The sequence below is a fragment of the Leuciscus leuciscus genome (assembly GCF_965113295.1).
Source record: "Leuciscus leuciscus genome assembly, chromosome: 15".
Lineage (NCBI taxonomy): Eukaryota > Metazoa > Chordata > Actinopteri > Cypriniformes > Leuciscidae > Leuciscus > Leuciscus leuciscus.
Genome location: NC_138739.1, coordinates 3,937,141 through 3,958,564, shown reverse-complemented (window position 1 = coordinate 3,958,564; position 21,424 = coordinate 3,937,141). Strand labels below are relative to the sequence as shown.

Sequence of the window (21,424 nt, the reverse complement as noted above, 5' to 3'; positions counted from 1 at the left end):
AAAATATTAATTACTCAATGCCACATATTAAACACTTTACAACTGACAATCTAACTACTGTAAATCCCTGGGAATTAAGTGTTTTGTAATAAAACTTGCTAAAACAGCATTACAAAATGAACTTACTGACAAATAAATGGAAAGAGAGTGTGAAACATTTGTTTTCTTTATTAATTTTTTTTAGCAATTATTTCTAAAAGCTGAAGGAATCTTTCCTCTCTCTCGTCGCTCTTTCTTTTCTTTCCTCCCTTTCATTAGCCACTCTCCGCTCTATAAGAGCACAGGTGTGTTCATCAGCCCCTTGCAAAATCAACACAGAATTTAACATTAGTGATGAACCATGGTCAATCTATTATTATATTAATATTACATGGACAAGTTGAGGTAACAAATTATTTGCAGTACCAAATTATTTATTCTTGATGCAAGAAAGAGTAGACAATAAAAATGGAAAATAAAAGTTTAATACTTGGTGCAGAAAATACAAAAAGAAAGTAAAATTGGAAGCAAATAAGACAGATTTCTCTCTTTATTGACTAACAAGATAATAAAGCATCTCAATCAGCCTCTTCTTCAGCTTCCTGAACAAGAACAGTTAGTAAAAACATTATATATGCAATATTGCTCTTTGGGAAGGAACTTCACCTTTGAGTTGATGTGAATCTCACAGTAGAAACTGCTGTTCTTAAAGATAAACTATTTAATGTGACAAATGTTGACAATGTTTCTTTTATACTGTCGATGGTTGTGGCCAGTTCTAGAATCGCCGGTGTCCCAGATTTGAGGTAGTTCAGGGGGTTCGGGGTCATGCTCCCCTGAGAAAAATTTGATTTCTCTCGATTTACATGTGTGCATTTCAAGATATATGAAGGCTAAAATCTCCATCACTCTTTCTTTTTGCGCTCAGCAGCTTCTGTGAACATAAAGCCTGTCTACTTTAATTTGATTGGTCATCTCAATATTCTGATGTTGATGAGCGGCGACAGACCGCAGAGCTCAGACGAGAAGATCTTGGAGCTGTGCAATATCCTTGCAGCACTAAAGTAGAGTTAATACTATATTAGGGAATTATTTCACAACCTTTGTTATATACACCTCGGAAATATACTGAAGTCTGGACCTCTGTGACTTCATAACTGGCTACAGCCGTGGTTGTGGCTGGTTAAGACAAACTAATAGGAAAGAGAGGTGGCATCACACTTGAAAGTGCTGGAACTGAAGATAAGCTACTTAATGTGAGTTTTTGTATGATTGTAGAGAGTAGATGAATGAGTGAAGCTCTTCCCACATGCAGTGCAGTGATACGGTTTCTCTCCAGTGTGGATCCTCTCGTGTGTTTTCAGGGTTCCTGACCGACTGAATCTCTTGTCGCAGTGTGAACACTTGTAAGGTTTCTCTCCAGTGTGAATTCTCTGGTGCCGTTTTAAATGTTCAGCGCTAATAAAAGTCTTCCCACATTCAAAGCACATATGATTTCTTACACCAGTGTGTATTTTCTGATGAACTTTTAAACTCTGCAGATGTGAAAAACTCTTTCCACACAAAGAACATGAATGTGGTTTCTCCTGTGAATGAACTGTCATGTGGCTCTTCAGGTTTGAAGCCCTCGAAAATGTTTTGCCACATTGATCACATTCATGCAGTTTCTCTCCAGTGTGGATGATCATGTGCATCTCGAGATTCCGTTTGTATGTGAAACTCTTTCCACACTGAGTGCAAGTGAAAGATTTCTGAGATCTTTTTTGATGTTTCTCCACTTCATTCACTTCTTCATTCTCATCCATTGGGCCTGAAATTAAAGTAAAAAAAAAAATATATATATATATAAACCCAGATGTAATAGCAGAAAGTACTGAGTTTTGTTCAAACAACTGTTATACACGATTATGATGATTTTGATCCATTATGTCCCTGGAATTTTCCATGAAAGGGGTGCATTAATGTACTAGACATTATTTTTTTATTCATTAGAGGCACAAATCTATAGAGCCCCTAATAATGGGATATTATGATGGGAGAAAAGAATAATATTTCAATGCTTTTGTGTTCCCACAAGAAACTTTTTGATACTCGCAAAACCTTAGAGATATTTGTGAGCAAACGCAAAATTACACGTGGGAATGCAAACGCTTTTGCGAGGGAGATGTAAGGGCGTCCTCAGGCAGTGGTTCAGGCTTTAGTGGTTTTGTCAAATAAAGAAACATTATCAGCATGCTGGTGTAAAACTGTATATTTCTTATCCATTACCACCCATCGCTACCAACCACGGACAGTTAGTATAGTAAAAAATATGTGGGAGAGTATTGCAAGTTTGTGACTATATTTTGGGGAGCAACAGTACATGTATTCATCCTGAACCGTACGGTATGAGCCCGGATTGGGCCCTTGTATACTTGTGATCCAACTGACCAAAACACATCTTAACACCAGCTGTAGACAAAGCCTTACAATCTTCTTTAATCCTTTTGAACATGTGATTGAAACCAAATGTGAGACATTTAAACTGACCAATCAGCAGATTACAGCTTTCCCACATCGTACTGAAGGTGTGACATTTAGCAAACCTCAGATGTACACACACATCTTGGCCGACAGACCTTTATCACTATCAGCACTTCTTTACGGATCACTAATGGCCCTTGTGGTAAGAAAGAGGGGGTTGGAGCAGGAAAGCAAACGTCTTTGTTCATTTATAAAGCTCTGAATAAATCACATGTTTGTAGTGAGAACTATTAAATATTTGATAAACTATGCAACTACCTAAAATATTAACATTTTAAAAATACGCAATAATGCTATAATTTTAACACTCCCTGTTTTTACACAAACTAAACCACGTGTAGCAAAGTCTATTTATTTGATTAGTTTTTTTTAAATGTTGGAGTTTTAGCAAGATAATAACAATATTTTGGAATGCGCTAAACTGTATTAAGACATATCCATAATTTTGGTAACATGGTTGCAGTAATTGTGAACCAGATGTAAAATAAACAAATAAATGCTCAGATAATACTAATATTGACTTACAGATAACAAACATCCTTGTTAAAGGTATAGCGGAGGATCTTTCCAAATTTTAGATAAGACTAATAGATTTAGATAAATTTTAGATAAGACCTCTCCACTTTTTGAAAAGTTTGATTGATTCACCAGAATGATTGACAATTAGGAGGACCAATAGTTTAGACTACCCACCAGGAAGTAAAACATCCTCCGCTATACCTTTAAAAAAAAAATTGCACCCGGTTCATATTATTTGCTGCTTTAATTCTAATTCACAACTAGATTTGTCCTACTATAACAGAGCTAAATCTGACGAACTGCTTCATAACCTTAATGTTCTTCAGCCTCACTAATGAAGAATCAGGAATAAACACCAACCTCTTTGTTCTTCAGTGTGTTTCATTCTGCAGTGTTCTGGATCTCTCATGTTCTCACTGTCCTTCAATAAACTCTGTCTTTGCAGATTTCAGCTCTTCCTGATGGTTTGATGCTCGTCTTCACTTGTAGCTGATGGGAATATTCCAGCATTTATTGGTGAATTGCAGTGGGAGGAGCTTCACTGAAGGAGGAGGAGCTTCACTGGAGGAGGAGGAGCAGATCTGACAAAATCAAGAATCACTTATTTTTTGTTTATCATGTTTTATATGAAACATTTTAAAATCCAGATTATTGAAATAAACAGTGTAATGAAACGTACCTATATCTTGCAGGTCCGTGTACTTTTTGATCATTTCATTTCCTGTTCGGAATGGAATAACGAGAAATGAAAACCAGCTCGTTTATTCGTTTTTTAGTTTAGTTTAAAAAACGAAAAATTTGATTTTGGCTCGATTTTTCGTTTGTGGTTTACAAATCGGTTTATGGGTTCAATATTTCATTTGCACACATGGGCGGCGCTGAAACGCCCCTTTCATCTGATTGGTCAAACCGCTCCGCCTTCAGTAAGCTGTGAGCTTTTCTTTCTGTCAGGCAGAATAAGAGTCAGTACGAGTGCGGCACTGACAAATGCACTTTAATAAAATAATGTCTGAAACCACCACTCAGTGTTAACTACGCACAATATTTGAAGCAGAAATATGTTGCTGGTCACGTAATTCGTGCTGCTGTGACTTGCAAGTGTGACTCCATTAATGTGATGACAGATTATTTTAGCATGATGTATTTCCCATTGATAAATACAGTGCAAATAGTTCCGTCTCTTTGGATAAAAGGGAAGTGTAAATAAAAATCAATAATAGGCTGAACTGTACCATGATAATATGTCCGTAACATATATCACTCTCGCAGGCGCGCTGGAAGCTGTTTCATTGGGGGGGGGGGGGGGCTGAGGGCTGGGTTGGAAAATATGTGACGTCATTATGGTGTGGCTGACGACAAGACATGAAATTTCTCTGTACTGTATAGGCCTATGTGTTGTAGCCATTAAAGAAAACATTTAGTTTCATATTTGTTTAAATATAGGCTAATGTTATTTTTTTATTTAAGCAATGTTGATTATGAAAGTGAGAATGCAGCATGAGAAAGATAAAGATACATCATGAGATGGCAATACGTCTGGAGACATGGAGTGGGTAAGACATGATTTTGACCACTTCATTGAGTTTTGTTTTGTAGAAAGACTATTTTTTAAAAGATTTTCGTTTTGTATAAATTGTATCTTAATTTTGATCAATGTTTTATCAACCAATTGCCCGTATTTAATTATAGAAAGCTTGAAATGTCTACTTTTAAACGAAACTATTCAAAACGCAAAGAAATAGGCTACACTCTGATTATGTAATTATCACATTTCACATGCATTTCTCTCTGACGTTCATGCGAGTCCCCACGCCAACTTCATCTTTGCAGCGACACAGAAAACACCAGTTTATTAATAAACAATTAAATGTCTCCTTGCTATTTTCGTGCGGTCGTGCGCTTGAGTGCGGCTATATTATGTACACACGCATTATCCTGTATATAGGCTAGCCTATTAAAGTTATAAAATTAATATAAAGGGGCGATTTGTCCACTAAATGAACAACTACTAGTCGACTAGAAAAAAACTTTAGTCGGAGGCAGCCCTTATTCCACATATTCTGGGTTGAGCGAGCGACCCTGAGCGGAATGAGCGAGGGAGCGGAATATTCAGAAATGCGCTCTGCGCTCACGTGCTCTGATCGGAACAAAGCATGACAAATTCAAACTTTATTTCATTTTCTCCGTAGCTTGAACACTCACTACATTAGGCATAAGAGAGTTAGTTAACGCTGTCCATTTATTTATTTTTATTTCACGTTTTTTAAGGTATTATGTTAGTCCACAGCCCCCTACTTGGGGGTGCTGATGCTATGACGAGGGGGCTACAGCCCCCGCAGCACCCCCCTTCCCGCGCTACTGCACTCTCGTCTTTTATTTATATCAAAAGGCAGGTAGGCGTGTGTGACATGTAGGCTATAAATAATTTTGAAAATTGAATAGAAATAAAGTTTATATTTATGAATGTAAGCATGTGTAGCCTACTCAGTTCACATGAAAAGAAAGAGACAGAAAAGAAAGAAGCTAGAATCAGTGAACGTACATTAATACTGACAAAATTACCAGGTTTGGGATTCATTAAAATCATGTAAATTGAAGAGCACGGCATACCTTTAAAATGTTATTAGTTTTATTATAAAACTAATACAATTTTATTACATACTGAATTGGTCGATGTTTCTCTGAATTTTCTTTATTATGTTGGCTTAAGAAAGCCAGCATATTTGAATATTATTATTATTATTTATTATTATTATTATTATTATTATGAGAAATTGACTCCGCCTAGAACTTTAATGCTTCACCAAACTCAGCTCAGACCTTAAGACTGGTCTGACTCGCTTATATCTTTTCTAACTGGTCAGACTTATTTTCCCAAAAAATCCATTGACTTGCGTTATCTGAGCAATGAAGGCCGTACTACTTAATGCTGTCCACTAGAGGGGGCGACAGGATAATAAGTGTTTTCTACTCTTTCCCTGTTTGCATCAGATTAAATGACAAATAAATGCATTAATTTCATTCATAAATAGGCCATATCTGTGTATCCACTCTCTAGTTTATTTTAAGATATTGTTATTCACACTGGTTTTTGCATTTAATGTTTGTCCATCTGGAACTTTTATTTGTCATGAGCTCTATATTTAAAGATGTAGCCTACTAGAGAGAAAAAATAACACAAACACTGTTTTTACTTGGCAAATTTGTTTTCCTTTCAAGTAGGCTATAGCATACAAGTTATCCTGCTTTTTGCCATGGCTTTGCCATACTGCCCAGAACAAACAATATTTTCTCCACACGAGATGTTTAAAAACCCTGCATGTAGTTTTTGTGAAGACGAGCGCATATCTTACAAAGGTGCATCTATCTATCTATCTATCTATCTATCTATCTATCTATCTATCTATCTATCTGTCTCTCTGTCTGTCTGTCTGACTGTCTGTCTGTCTGTCTGTCTGACTGTCTGTCTGTCTGACTGTCTGTCTGTCTGTCTATCTGTCTCTCTGTCTGTCTGTCTGTCTGTCTGTCTGTCTGTCTGTGCTTCCTTTGAGAAAAATAGCAGACCACCTTTTTTAAACTGTTATTTAAAACACTGGTCTGCTATATTTCACAAAGGAAGCCCATTTGTGCGGTTGTTGGCGTTATACGAGAAAGACATTCTGAATATGAGCCTACTGTAAAATTAGCTGGCTTAAAAATGTGGATTGATCAGTGCAGAGTTATTCCAGACGCCTCCCGGTGCTATTTGTATTGGGATTGTGTAATCAGATTATGAACAGATGTTTTCAGAGGTGGACAAAGTACACAACTTCCTTACTTGAGTGAAAGTACAGATATACTGGTCAAATATTACTCCGTTACAAGTAAAAGTTGTAAAGATCGATTTTTACTTAAGTAAAAGTACAGAAGTAGCCTACTCGTTTTTAAAAGTACTTAAGTATCAAAAGTAAATGTCAATGCATTGTTTTATTATTGTTGCATTGTTGTGTGTAATACTTACAGTAGGCCTACCTTATGCCTCTGAATCTACGCCTGCCTTTCTACCCTCATATCAACATCACATTTATTTCTAGAACACAGTTCCAGTAATGGGATTTAATGTTTTTTGGATTTTAGTATGAATATGTTAGCCTTACTGTTATCTATAAGCCAAAACAATGACAACATTTGCATTTAGAAGACCAAACCCAACGTTGAAAATGAAAATCAGTTTCAAGTACAGTAAAAGTAAAGTAGCCTACAGATACTCAAAAAGTGTACTTAAGTACAGTACTCAAGTAAATGTACTTTTTTACTGTCCACCTCTGGATGTTTTACGCAATAAGGATATATTCCCATTGGGTTGTTGGGTTTTCATGTTTAATGGGAACTTGAGACATAATGATTTTTATACTGTACAAACTGTGTTATCCCCTAACTCTAATGTAACAGTTATGGGTATGTCATCTACGGGCATCTAATATTACGGACATATTATCATGGCACAGTTCAGCCTATTATTCCACTTCCCTTTTATCCAAGGAGATATTTGAACTATTTGCACTGTATTTATCAATGGGAAATACATCATGCTAAAATAATCTGTCATCACATTAATGGAGTCATACTTGCAAGTCGCAGCAGCACGAATTACGTGACCAGCAACATATTTCTGCTTCTAATATTGTGTGTAGATAACAGTGAGTGGTGGTTTCAGACATTATTTTATTAAAGTGCATTTGTCAGTGCCGCACTCGTACTGACTCTTATTCTGCCTGACAGAAAGAAAGAAAAGCTCGTAGCTTACTGAAGGCGGAGCGTTTTGACCAATCAGATGAAAGGGACGTTTCAGCGCCGCCCACTTGTGCAAATGAAATATTGAACGATTTGTAAACCACAAACGAAAAATGAAAAATCGAGCCAAAATCTAATTTTTCGTTTTTTTTAACTAAACTAAAAACCGAATAAACGAGCTGGTTTTCATTTCTCGTTATTCCATTCCAAACAGGAAATGAAATGATCAAAAAGTACACAGACTGATCGTGTCGTTTGCTCAAATCTGTTGACAATAAAATGAGCTTAATGTGTGAATTTACAGATCTGAAGACATCAGCATAATGAATGAGGAGAAAACAGGATCTATTGAAATGAAATAAAGAGGCTTTTCAGCTGCTCTGATAATAGTGATGAGCCATAGACTATCAATACTCATTCAACAAGCCATTCAGGATCAGCAGATCATCTCACTTTATTATAAGTATTTGCTGCTAGAAACAGATTGTTTGAGTCAGAATATCTGCTGAAAGCCTATAAAAGTGCTCTAATATTACTATTATTTCTCAAATGACACAGAAAACATAGTAATAATATAAAGACAGACACTATGACACCCATCTTTATCAACCATTGTAATTTGTCTTTATGAGTCTAAATATAGTTTGATTTCCTAATAACAACAAAGTAGTTCTCTAACATCTTACCGTTTTGTATATGTGAAGAGAAACCAAATCATGAAGACTGTATTTTATTTAGCAGACACACGAATCAAATCAGACCTTTATCACTATCAGCACTTCTACCTTTACCCAGGGCTCGACATTAACGCTTGTCCGGGACAAGTGGATCTTTTGAAGGGACAAGTAAAAGAGAATTTTACTTGCCCGACCTGACAAGTAGCCTGATTAAAACGTCAATGACAACAACAACAAAACTAACTAACTAAGGAATCACTAAACGAGAGAATTCTGATTTTGTTACATTTATTGTAAGTTGTGATCGATAGTGATCGGATAATAAATGTATTACTGACGGTAACAATGTTGTGCTGTTGAGGTTCACAGCCTCTCGAGGAGAAATCTGAACAAATGAGCGCAGCTCGCACAAAGAAACTCAGTGACTACGTTTACATGCAGCCAATAACCCGTTCAAAACCGGGATATTAGCAATAACCCGGTCGCGCACGGCCATGTAAACACCGGCAAAAACCCGGATATGCTCATATCCCGGTTTTTAAAAACCCGGATATTATACCTGGGGTACCCCCTTTCTAACCCGAATATTTGGTCATGTAAACGCGTATCGGCATATCCCCATCAAAAGGGACATTGATTTGTGTTCTGCGCATGTTCTATTCGCAAGGAATCTTGGTCTTTTGAGTAGGGACGGCGCATACAGAAACCCGCGTGCAGTATACCGGAAGTAAACAAGAAGTAGAGGTAAACATGGCGAGACGCAGCACAGCACCACACTTTTGGAGCGAGGAGGAAAGCGCAAACAAAGGCGATCGCTATCTGCCCCGAACTATTCATTATCCGCGTGCTGCTGCTGTTGTTGTTGTCTTTGGATACAGGAAAAAGAATCGGAAATGACGCATATTGCGTCTTAAGGAAGTCCGTACGTCCAGACGCTAACCGTGCGTCGCCGTTTACATCGGGATATTGCAAATTCCATGTATACAGGAGTAACTCTCTCTGCTCACGCATGTAAACGCGTTATTCCGAATGTTTCAGAAACCCAAATAGTGACTCTAACCCGACCATAACCCGGATATTGGCTGCATGTAAACGTAGTCAGTGAACAACACACTGCCTATTCATTCGGTTCACATGACGTCACTGTAGCTTTGCACCGCCAACTTTACGACCGACGGTCTCAGTAATGCCTGCAATATGTTGTGCAGCTGCAACAACAGCCGAAAGAGGAACCCCGAACTGGTATTTTATACTATACCAAAAGAAAAGGATATAAGAGAGAATCATTTATTTAAGTCTCATGTTGGTTTGTGGTTAATTATATTTCCATTAGTATACTCTCGATGCCCAACATTATACAGACAGATATCGACAGATAATGTTTTTTCTTCATTTTATTTGTTGGATCTGTTTAAATGTTAAAGCACTTTATCATGGTAAGTTAGTAAGATTTGGGGTTGTTTTGAATATAACTGTCTGTCTGTCTGTCTGTCTGTTAGTTAATACCTACCTAAATCTAATAAATATTTTTCTGAAGTTCATAAAGATATTGTCTTCGCCATATGCGCTTTAGATGTTATTTTGTGTAAGTAATGTTAGCTCTGCAGACGATGCATAATCTCAGCCTTGAAATGCATATTAAAGGACTAGTTCTTCCAAAAATGATAATTCTGCCGTCATTTACTCACCTTCACGTGCAAATCCTTAAGTTTACTTTCCGTGGAAGACTGAAGACAAAGGGACATTTTTGAATATAGCCTAATGGAGACTCTTCTTGTCGATGTAATGAAAGTGAATGAGTAACGTTAGCCTACTGGGGGCTGTCACGCAATAAATAATAATAATAAAAGACAAAAAAAAAACATCACAAAAGTATAATAAAAGTGATCTAATACGACTCCGTTATATTAATATCGTTATTTATTCATATGATAGCGTAATGTGACGAACAAACTGCAATTTAAGTCGTTATATTATAATCACTGATGAGCTTTACCTCTTGATAGCTTTTAATCGCAGCCGAATCGTGAGTGAATCATTCAAAAAGATTCGACTCGAAAGATTCTTTCATTTCGATATTTGTGTGTATTAAACCTTCTCTATAATTGAACATCTGTTCTTTCGGACAGATATGGCAGTCTTTTATGATCTTCGGCTGATGTCTCTGGCTGGTGTATGGAGCTAGAATTGTCTCTTTATTACATGCGAGAAAATAAATGATCTGAGAGAAAAAAATAAAATTTGAGAGAAAAAGTTAGCACACTGATAGCAAAAAAGCATTTCATGAGAGAAAAAAGAATATTTGAGAGAAAAAGTTTTCACACCAATAGCAAAAAATAATAATATTAGAGACTAAAAAAAGTTTTGAGAGAAAGTATTTTCTCATAGAACATAAAATATATACATTTGAATTTTTTAAAATTATTTCTGAGAAAAAAAAATCTCTCTCAAAATACTTTGAAAAAAACTCTCAAATATATATTTTTTGCTATCAGTGTGAAAACATCATCTCTAAAAAAAAAGTGTTTCTCTCAAAACGCTTTTCTTTGCTCTCGATGCAATTTCTTGCTCTCATGTCAGATTTTGCTTTCACTGTGAAAATTGTGTCATGGGCGGGGCCACGTTCCTATTGGCCAGTCGGGTGAGCATCGTCTTGTCTTGGGAGTCAAACCCCTATGAGTCGAACTGAATCATTATATGTTCGGTTCACCGGCATAGATGCCGCCTCTGCCTTAATTGCCTTAGTGAGTTGCCTCTGCCTTCGTGCTTGAACCCCTAAAAAAAAAAATCGTCAGTAAGGGCATGCGTCAGTATAGCATGACCCTGCGTCAAGTCGCAAAGCACCACAGGTTACGGCAAATAAAGATTCAGGAATTGAATGCAGGGTAGGAGAGTTACAAAGTGCAAAGTATAAGGAGAAGTGCAAATCAGGACAGACCCGAACTAGGGAGACTTCATCTGAACATCCCGAATAAGCACCTCCGCTTCGTCTGGAGAGCTGCAGAGGTGAGCTCCATCACCAATGTGGATCCTGAGGGTAGCTGGATACAACAGCGCGTAGCGGATCCTCATCTCGCGCAGTTTCTTTTTCACCGGGTCAAACAGGTGGCGTTTCTGCGTCAAACCGTGGCTGAAGTTGGAATAAATGAAAACTCTAGAGCCTTGGTACATCAGCTCATTTTTCTCCCGAGCGAGGCGGAGGATCTTAAGTTTGTCCTGAAAGTGGAGAAACTTTGCCAGAATGGGTCTTGGTCCAGCTTTGGAATTCCGTTTGGAGGAGGCTCCAGGAGTGCGATGAGCACGCTCGATCACCGGTGGAGTGGGAAAGCTGGCTTCACCCAAGAGAAAGGGTGAGTAGACGTCCAATGAAGCCGATTGTATCAGTACCTTCAGCTCACTCAGGAACGTGAATGAAGCGAAGATTTAGGGCTCTGCTCCGATTTTCGCCGTCCTCGGCTTTCTGTAGAAGGACAGCATTTTGCTTCTCCAGCGTCTCAACGCGTTGCTCTAGATCAGTTATGTTATCCTGGTTTGAACTGACTCTAAATTCGAGCTCGCCTACTTGATCCCCGAGAGATTTAAGGGGAGACTGCAACGCACTGGCAGCTGTTTGCAGGTTGTCAAGTTTCGGGTCAAAATACGTGAACATCTCTTGCTTAAGTTGTTGGAGAGCGTTCAGAATGAATGCGTTGTTCGCGTTTTGTTCCATGGCAGAGAACAGGTGAGATGATCAAGTGAACAGTTTGTAACAGTGTTCGTCCAACAAGTCACAAAAAGGAGGTTTTGTAACACTCAGAACTTGACGTGGGATAGATATGCACGAAGGTTAGTTAATTAGCGCATTTAGCAGACTGAGATTTAAGGAGCTTCACTCAAGCACTGCTGCTGTGTCGGCCATCTTGAAAACATTTCATACAACAGTTCAATAAACAGTTAAAATTTCAATGTATTTGGAATATATACCACATATATTTTTGACACTTTTGGGGACCCACACAGAAAAAAATACATTGAAATATATTCTGAAATATAACAAAAATATATGATGTTAAGTGTGAAATATATTTATTGGGCCAATTTCAAATATTTGCATATATTCCAAAATATATTCTGAAAATATATTTCAAATATATTTCTTTTGTGTATGGGTGTGAAGCTGCTTTGATACAATCTGTATTGTAAAAAGCGCTATATAAATAAAGGTGACTTTACTTGACTACTGGGTACTCCACTGGTTCCTTCTGGACAATGTAGATTAATTAGGTCTAATAAAACACTAAGGGCAGATTTTGTTGTTGTGGTGTGCCTAAGACCATAACATAAAATTGATAATAGGGATTCTTCATGACTAATCTTAGCACTGGGGTAGATCTTCTCTCCAATGCAATCTTGTGCATCACCACCTGCTGCAGAATTCATCTACAAGAATTGTGGAAAATAAAATATAATTTTGTAAACATATATATTTTAATCTTACAATAATACAAACGTGTCTGTTTTCTTTGGTTAGCCTAAAAGTCCCGAATGGCACATGAACATGAACCCGGATGAACATCTTCGCGAACGTCCGCTGGACATCAAGAGGACGTTAAAGATGGACGTTCAGGGGACGTTCACAGAGGCCATTTAGGGGACGTTCTAGGGACCTTTTTTGGTTAGTTGAGTAAATACTTGGTGCAGCAAATACAAAAGGTAAAATTGGAAACAAACGTAATTTTTGTTTGATTCTGCAGATTAGGAATTATATTCATACTCATTTGTCTTATTTGCATATTACATCATCCTTGATCAGTTTAAAGGAAGAAAAAAAGGCATTACCAATAATGTATAACTTGCTGCAAATCTTTTAATTCTTTCTCTACAACATTTCTGAAGACCCAAGTTTGATTTGAAGACAAAAAACGTCATATGTAACCCTCATTCCCTGAGGAGGGAAACGGCAACGTTACATCAGTGAATGAAGAAATATAGGTTTTTAAGGTTCGCTTAGAAGCCTATCACCTTCAAGTTCTACAAAACGAGCCAATGCCATGGGTCTGCGGAATTTGCATAGTCCAACTCCACCCCACCGCGTAGGTATAAAGGGACACTGAACTCCAGGCCGTTCCAGTGGTTATGGCAGAGGGACGTAACGTCTCCGTTCCCTTCTTAGGGAACGAGAATTATATATGTAACCAAGATGTTTCCTTTCGTTCAGTCACTGCAAGGTACGTCAGTGAATGACGAAATGGGTGTCCCAATTTAATCACGCCACGGCGGCTGTCTTCCAGTGCCCTGCGCAAGACTGAGCTCCCTGTCGTGAGGCTAGCGCGGACGAAGGGCTAGGCTTAATGCAGGAAAACCAACGTACACTGGGTGGCATATCCCAGGTAGATGATGTAACACAGCGCCTACCCGTAGGGAGGACTTAGAATACAAATATGACCCGAGAGTGGGATGCATATGAAAAACTCAGAGGTATCCAGCCCGCATGTTGGAATGTTTCAACCTCCAGTCACGGGAAAGACACGTCCTCAGTGGAGACTTACCGTGGAAAGACACATGTGGGGGTTGCCCAACGGGGGAACCATGCACATGAAGGCACCTAGCCAATCACAAGGGCTGACAGAGGGGGTATGCACTCCGGTGACAGCATCAACAGTGCAGGAGGAACTCAGGGTCTGAGAAGAACTCATCTGAGTGAAATAGCGCACACATCCAGTCCATGGAGTGGAATGGTGCAGCAAGCGATGACATCGAGCAGGTCCTACTTACTGGCTAGTGAAAGCGAGTACATGAGAGGACACTAGCTCTATCCGGAGATTATAGAATCTTGCAAAAGTGTTGGTTGCCACCCAGCCTGCAGCTCTGCGGATGTCTGTTAGCGAGGCGCCATGCGCTAGAGCCCAGGAGGAAACCACACTCCTGGTGGAGTGGTAGGAACCTTGGGCATGTATCCAGGCCGGGGTCTCAAGATAATGTGAGAGTTAGCTGGTCCGAATTACAGGCATGCTTTACCAACTGAAAATGCCTGCAGGTCCCCTGCCCTCTTGATGGAGGCCAAACAGGAACTTAAGCTCCACTGATCACGATGGCTCAAAGGGAGCTCTCTGCAGGGCTGATAAGATCACTGCGAGGTCTGAAGAGGGTATAAGAGGAAAGCGAGGAGGATTTAGTCTTCTGGTCCCCCTCAGGAACCTGATGACCGGGTCATGCCGTCCCACCGTTTTCGACTCCACAAGGTTGTAGTGCGCAGAGATCGGAGCCACGTAAACTTTCAGGGTGGAAGGAGACAGCCTTCATTCCAACCCTTCTTGGAAGAAGGAGAGCACGGACCCGATTAGGCATTTTCTGGGGTCTTCTCTGCGAGAAGAACACCAGGTGACAAAGAGGTTCCACTTCAACGCATAGGCGTGTCTCGTGGAGAGGGCCCTAGCGGAATTGATGGTAGCCACCACCTGAGGTGGTAGGGTACTCAAACCTGCCGTGTCCAGTCCAGGACCCACGCTTGCAGGTACCACAGATCGGGACGTGGGTGCCAGAGGGTGTCCCATCTCTGAGAAAGGAGGTTCTTCCTCAGAGGGATTGGCCAGGAAGGGGCTGTCGCGAAGAGCACCAGTTCGGAGAACCAAGTCCGGGCTCACTGGGGGAAACTCATATTTGCAGAGGCCCTGCGGCCAGCTGTGCACTAGTGCATCCGTGCCAAGGGTCCCCTCAGTCAGGGAATAAAACAAGGGGCAGTGGGAAGAGTCTAGGGAGGCAAAGAGATCAACCTGTGCATCGCCAAACTCTTCCCTAATCAGCTGAACCGTCCAGTAGCACCTCACGGCAGTACACGAGACCCAGGGGCGGAGTTGGATCCAGATATAAGGGGTGGAGATTGGTAGGTTTAGGGGTGGGTTTAGGGATCGGGGGTGGAGATGGGTAGGTTTACCCATGAGAGCTCGTCGGCCACATGGTTCAGCTCTCCCGGAATGTGAATGGCTTGAAGCGACCTCAGATGCTTCTGACTCCATAGGAGGAGATGTAGTAGTCTGTTCAGACAACACAGCGACAGTAGCGTACATCAACCGACAAGGTGATCTACGTTCCCGCCATATGTCGCAACTTGGACTACTATGCGGGCAAGTTGCGACATATGGCGGGAACGTAGATCACCTTGTCGGTTGATGTACGCTACTGTCGCTGTGTTGTCTGAACGGACTACTACGTGTTTGTCCTTGAGCAACGCCTAGAAACGGTGCAGAGCCAAGCATACTGCCAGGGACTCGATTGCTAAGCCAGTGCTGAAGCGGTCTCAGATGAAGTGGTCCGAGCGGTGTGGCTTCCGCTGCGGACGCCATATGCCCCAGGAGCCTCTGAAATAACTTCAGTGGAACCCCACTCTTGCCCTCGAATTGACTCAGGCAATTCAGCAGTGACTGCGCGTGCTCGCTCAGAAGCTGCACGCCCATGGTGACCGAGTCGATTTCCATACCGAGAAAAGAGATCCTCTGAGAGTTTGAGAGAGGGGAGAGTTTGCTCCTTTCTCAGTTGACCCGAAGGCCCAAACAGGCACGGTGCCGGAGCACCATGTCCCTGTGTTCGCAAACCTGGTCTCGAGAGTGAACTAGGATCAGCCAGTCGTCGAGATAGCTCAGGATGCGAACCAGAGTATGTGAGCGGTGCGGAGTGGGAGCAGAGCGAGGAGCGGATTTTTTTAATGTCAGAGCGTTGTGATTTTCTCTCGCTCCAAAAACGCTCCACTATCGCTCAGGACCAAACCACTGTGAGGCAACGGAGGGGGACTCAAAATGTTTCTAATCATATTTTGCATTTGTTTGCATTTGTATTGTTTTACTAGTACTTTCACAAACATTTATATAAAGTATATATCATGTAATTAATTTTACACATGCTTTTAAAGATATTTTTACCGACCCCCTCGCGATTTCTACCTGTGCAACTCCATTATATGATGGACGATTTTATAAGGCCCTGCCTGTTTACACGAGAACGCTCGCGGGTGAAAACGTAAAAATATTTTATCAGATGTGCCTTTCGTTTAGACGGCGACGGCGTTTTTGGGGCTTAAAAACGCAAAAAAAGTGAAACCACCCTCCAGAGTGGAAATCTTAAAAACGCTCCACCGTCGTGTTTCCGTCTAAACGGTATAAAGCAAAAGTCTGCTAGACAGTGAAGGCACCGATCAGTGCTTCACATTGCCACTGAGTGCATACTACATTGAATTTCACACACTTTTGCGTCACCATATGCACGCAGATTTCCCTCCCATAACGGTCGTCTAAACGCAGAATAAAAGTTATTACTTTTGCGTTTTCTCTTCTGAACGTTTCCGAATTATTACCGTGAAGAAGGGGAAAAAATATAAATGTATTGTAAAAGGTAGTGATGACAAAGGAGAACGCGAGTGCGGGGAGGTGACTACGTCAAAAGATTCCTTGTGATTCCTATTTTGCTTTGTTTTAAAGTGAGCTAAAGGATAGCCTAATTTATTGGTCTGGGGCTGTTCAAAATTCCAATAAAGTATGTGGATGTTCTTCTCTTAGTACTCCGTCCGTATTCGTTTTACAGTAGCCTACATGCATCTTCTGATCAGAGGTTGGTGTTATTTAAAAAAAAAAAAGAATAAAAATGTACCGTGGAGCGAAAACGGAGCGAGACGTATTAAGGGCGGAGTGGGGAGGGAGCGAGGAGCGGAAAATTTTACACCCAGAGCGGAGCTTGAGCGGAGTAATTATGAAATGCTTTGAGCGTGGAGCGCAAATTCTCTCCGCTCCACTCCGCTCACATACTCTGATGCGAACCCCGTGTTGCCGGAGTGGCACAAGGGCTGCCTCAACGACTTTCGTGAAGATGCGAGAGACAGATTAAAGCCTATATATTTACTCTTTTGTATTATATTTAAACATTTGTAAAACAGTGATAGATGGGTCTCTTAACCTTTACGCTGAGGAGAAAATCCAATGCAACTTTGAAGGGACCAAGAGAAACATGATTATGTATTTCTACTAGGGGTGTAACGATACGCGTATTCGTATTGAACCGTTCGGTACGAGGCTTTCGGTTCAGTTTTCGGTCCGCATTTTCAAACCGAACGGTACGTTTTACCATTTTTCCTGGTGACCAAAATTTTGTTATTTCAAATGTAGGCGCGTTGCGCGTGACAAGCGTGCTCATAATGTAAGAGACGCCGGCGCGACCACAACATTGTCCAACATCAAATGGCAAACGTAATGCAAGCGGAACGAAACTACTCGTTATTGTGTGGTTGAAGGACCGTTTATCAGTTTGGACCAGTGCAGCGCAAGCCGATCGTGATCATCCGACACTGTTACTACACAGCGCTAAGAGATCGTGACAATCATGGACTGATTATGCTTGATGTCATTCACCTGTTTTAGATTATGCTTGTTAGCTTCTCTGATTTAAGCCTTGGTTTTCCTTTGTTTCATTGCGAAGTGTTGTTAGACTGTCACGCTGCAAGTCTGAGCATTTACCTTGTTTCCTGTTCTAGTCCGAGTATCCCTGTTTCCTGGACACTTCGCCTGTATCTAGTTTACCCGTTTGCCTTGTCCCTGTATTGTACTTCTGCTGTATTGGACTGCTTACCTGGACTCTGACCCTCTGCCTGAGTATTCGTTGTGTTATCTGGATCATCCTTCATTAAAGCCTGCATTTGGATCTTCCCTGTCTGTTTCCTCGTGCAGTTTCATGACAGAGATCCAGTAAAGAAAGCATTTGAATTTGCCACATAAGTAATAACATCGCTGCGAGATCTAGTGAGAAACATTCACATTTCTCCTTTATTAACGGATCAAACAGCGCTGACGTGGAAACCTGGAAGAAACATTGTGCCATGAATGAACTATCCAGTGTCCACAGATCTGCAACATTCACCATGGATTTACTGTAGTAACTGCAACAATGGAAGTTTGGCAGGAATAGTAGGCTATAATGCCTTCAAGTAACATTACGTCGGTTTTATTTTGACATTATGAATACAATTGCTGCCCTCAAATGTAAATCTGAAATAAAATAAACCTTTGTTTATAACTACTTCAATATTACATTTCATTTTTTCCAAGGAGCTGTTTTGTTTTATGCTCCTAAGAAGAGTCTATTATAGCTCTAGAATTGCTCAAAGTAAAAAAATATCATACTTTATTATGTTGGTTTTAATAAAAAAAATAAAAAAAATGTAATCAAGGAAATTTCTCTGGCATTTATTTCTTTTTGCTGTATCAAAAACGTACCGAACCGAACCGTGACACAAGTGTATCGTATCGAACCGAACCGTGAATTTTGTGAACCGCTACACCCCTAATTTCTACTCAGCTTGACTTTTAGATGTAACTAAAGTACATCTAAATATATTAGATATTGCACTTTGAGAAGGAACTTTATCTTTGAGTTGATGTGAATCACACAGTTAAATATAAACTATTTAATGTGACAAATGTTGACAATGTTTCTTTTATACTGTCGATGGTTGTGGCCAGGGCTGTAGAGTTCTAGAATCACCGGCGTCCCAGATATGAGGTAGTTCAGGGGGTTCGGGGTCATAAACATAGGCTCAACTGATATTTATGTACATCAGTTTTCCTGATTATTTTTGTCGGTTGTTTAACATTTCTATCCTAAAATAGCTGTCAAATATGAAATGTTTAGTTTAGCTATATTTGATCTCACACTTCATGACCGTTAACTGAAGCGCTAGAACATGTGCTCAGCAGCTTCTGTGAACATAAAGCCTGTCTACTTTAATTTGATTGGTCATCTCTGTCATGTATTGTCATGTCTTGTCATGTTGTCTTGTTCTTGATCTTTCTCTCTTCTCTGTCTCCCTCTGCTGGGGTTTTGGAGTTACTGTTTCTTTCCCTTCTCCCTTCCTCCAGCTGTTCCTCATCTTCTCTAACTACCTCGTTTACTCTCTTCCCACCTGTTCCCTCTCCCCTCTGATTAGGTCCCTATTTCTCTGTCTGTTTCTGCTTCTTTCCTTGTCGGATTCTCACTTGAGTTTCTCATGCTAGAAGCAAGCTACAGTCCTGTTTGTCTCTGTCCTAGTCCTGTCCTGTTGGCATCCGCCTGGTGAACGCAATCTATTCTCTGCTAATCATCTATATCTTTGTATTCTGCCCAGTTCACCTGACGCTGTGAGAGATCTGGTAACCGCAGTCTTTTCTCGAGCCTTGTCTTCTCTGAGAGACCTGCAGCCTGTCGCCGCGAACACAGCCTTCTCTGTCTGCTGCCTAAAGACTCTTTTGAAGTTATCTGAAGTATTTTTTGCAGAAGTATTTTTGTTTCATTTTTATCGCCCTCTCTGCGGGTTGCCTGTTTTGCCATTATCTCTCAAGAAGAATTGTGTTCTACATTTTACCACCTTGTGTTCTTATTAAAGACTCTATTTTTGTTAATTCGCTTTTGGGTCCTCTCTTACCTGCATAACACATCTCAATATTCTGATGTTGATGAGCGGCGACAGACCGCAGAGCTCAGACGAGAAGATCTTGGAGCTGTGCAATATCCTTGCAGCACTAAAGTAGAGTTAATACTATATTAGAGAATTATTTCACAACCTTTGTTATATACACCTCAGAATTATACTGAAGTCTGGACCTCTGTGACTTCATAACTGGCTACAGCCGTGGTTGAGGCTGGTTTAGACAAACTAATAGGAAAGAGAGGTGGCATCGCACTTGAAAGTGCTGGAACTGAAGATAAGCTACTTAATGTGAGTTTTTGTATGACTGTGTAGATTAGATGATTGAGTGAAGCTCTTCCCACATGCAGTGCAGTGATACGGTTTCTCTCCAGTGTGGATCCTCTCGTGTGTTTTCAGATGTCCTGACCGATTGAATCTCTTGTCGCAGTGTGAACACTTGTAAGGTTTCTCTCCAGTGTGGATCCTCTCGTGTGTTTTCAGGGATCCTGACTCACTGAATCTCTTGTCGCAGTGTGAACACTTGTAAGGTTTCTCTCCAGTGTGAATCCTCTCGTGTGTTTTCAGGGTTCCTGAATGATTGAATCTCTTGTCGCAGTGTGAACACTTGTAAGGTTTCTCTCCAGTGTGAATTATCTGGTGCCGTTTCAAATTTACAGCTGTGATAAAAGTCTTCTCACACTCAAAGCACATATGATTTCTTACACCAGTGTGTATTTTCTGATGTCCTTTTAAATCCTGCAGACGTGAAAAACTCTTTCCACACAAAGAACATGAATGTGGTTTCTCCTGTGAATGAACTGTCATGTGGCTCTTCAGGTCTGAAGCCCTCAAAAATGTTTTACCACATTGATCACATTCATGCAGTTTCTCTCCAGTGTGGATGATCATGTGAATCTTCAGATTCTGTTTGTATGTGAAACTCTTCCCACACTGATCACATGTGAACGGTTTCTCTCCAGTGTGGATCCTCATGTGAACCTTCAGATTCTGTTTGTATGTGAAACTCTTTCCACACTGAGTGCAAGTGAAATATTTCTGAGATCTTCTTTGATGTTTCTCCACTTCATTCACTTCTTCATTCTCATCCATCGGGCCTGAAATTAAAGTTAAAAAAGTGCTCAGTAAATCAATAAAAGACAAATTATGTAGTGAAAAAAACGATCACAAGTGGACGTGCTAAACACAGGTGTAAACAGGGTCTAAAACAATTTGAGCTTGTCCACTTTTGACCACTTCCAGAGGTAGTCGAAAACACATTCAACCGGATTGCTTTGGTAGTGTAGACGCTCATGTGGTCGAGTGTGTTCAAACAGGCACAAAAGCGTAAACATTATGGGAAGCGCTGTAGCCAGACGGCATTTAAAATTTGTTGGCTGAAGACCCAAGTTTGGTTTGAAGAAGGAAAACTCTGTGTTTGACGTGGACTTGCAGCTTTAAGAGCAGAAACAAAAACTGCTGTTGCAAGTTGCTCACATGCAAATTGCATGAGCTTATTTCACCCATTATATTGAAAGCTCATACATTTACC

The 21,424-nt window shown here is 40.3% G+C and overlaps 1 protein-coding gene and 1 long non-coding RNA gene across 2 annotated transcripts in view; one reads left to right on the top strand and one right to left on the bottom strand.

The window, feature by feature from the left end:
- Window positions 1–444: 444 nt before the first annotated feature.
- Window positions 445–21,048, bottom strand: LOC309476196 (uncharacterized protein). Its single transcript, XM_082139445.1, has 2 exons — window positions 20,119–21,048; window positions 445–1,122 (listed from the first exon to the last, which is right to left on the bottom strand). Exon 1 carries the CDS (start codon window positions 20,983–20,985, stop codon window positions 20,176–20,178), a length of 810 nt encoding a protein of 269 aa, XP_081995571.1. The 5' UTR covers window positions 20,986–21,048; the 3' UTR covers window positions 445–1,122; window positions 20,119–20,175.
- The window catches only part of LOC309476489, a 255,796-nt gene continuing 239,770 nt past the window's right edge, over window positions 5,399–21,424 (top strand). The window contains exon 1 of the long non-coding RNA XR_014198201.1: window positions 5,399–5,916. This is a non-coding gene — a long non-coding RNA (uncharacterized lncRNA). The remainder of the gene's footprint in view (window positions 5,917–21,424) is intronic.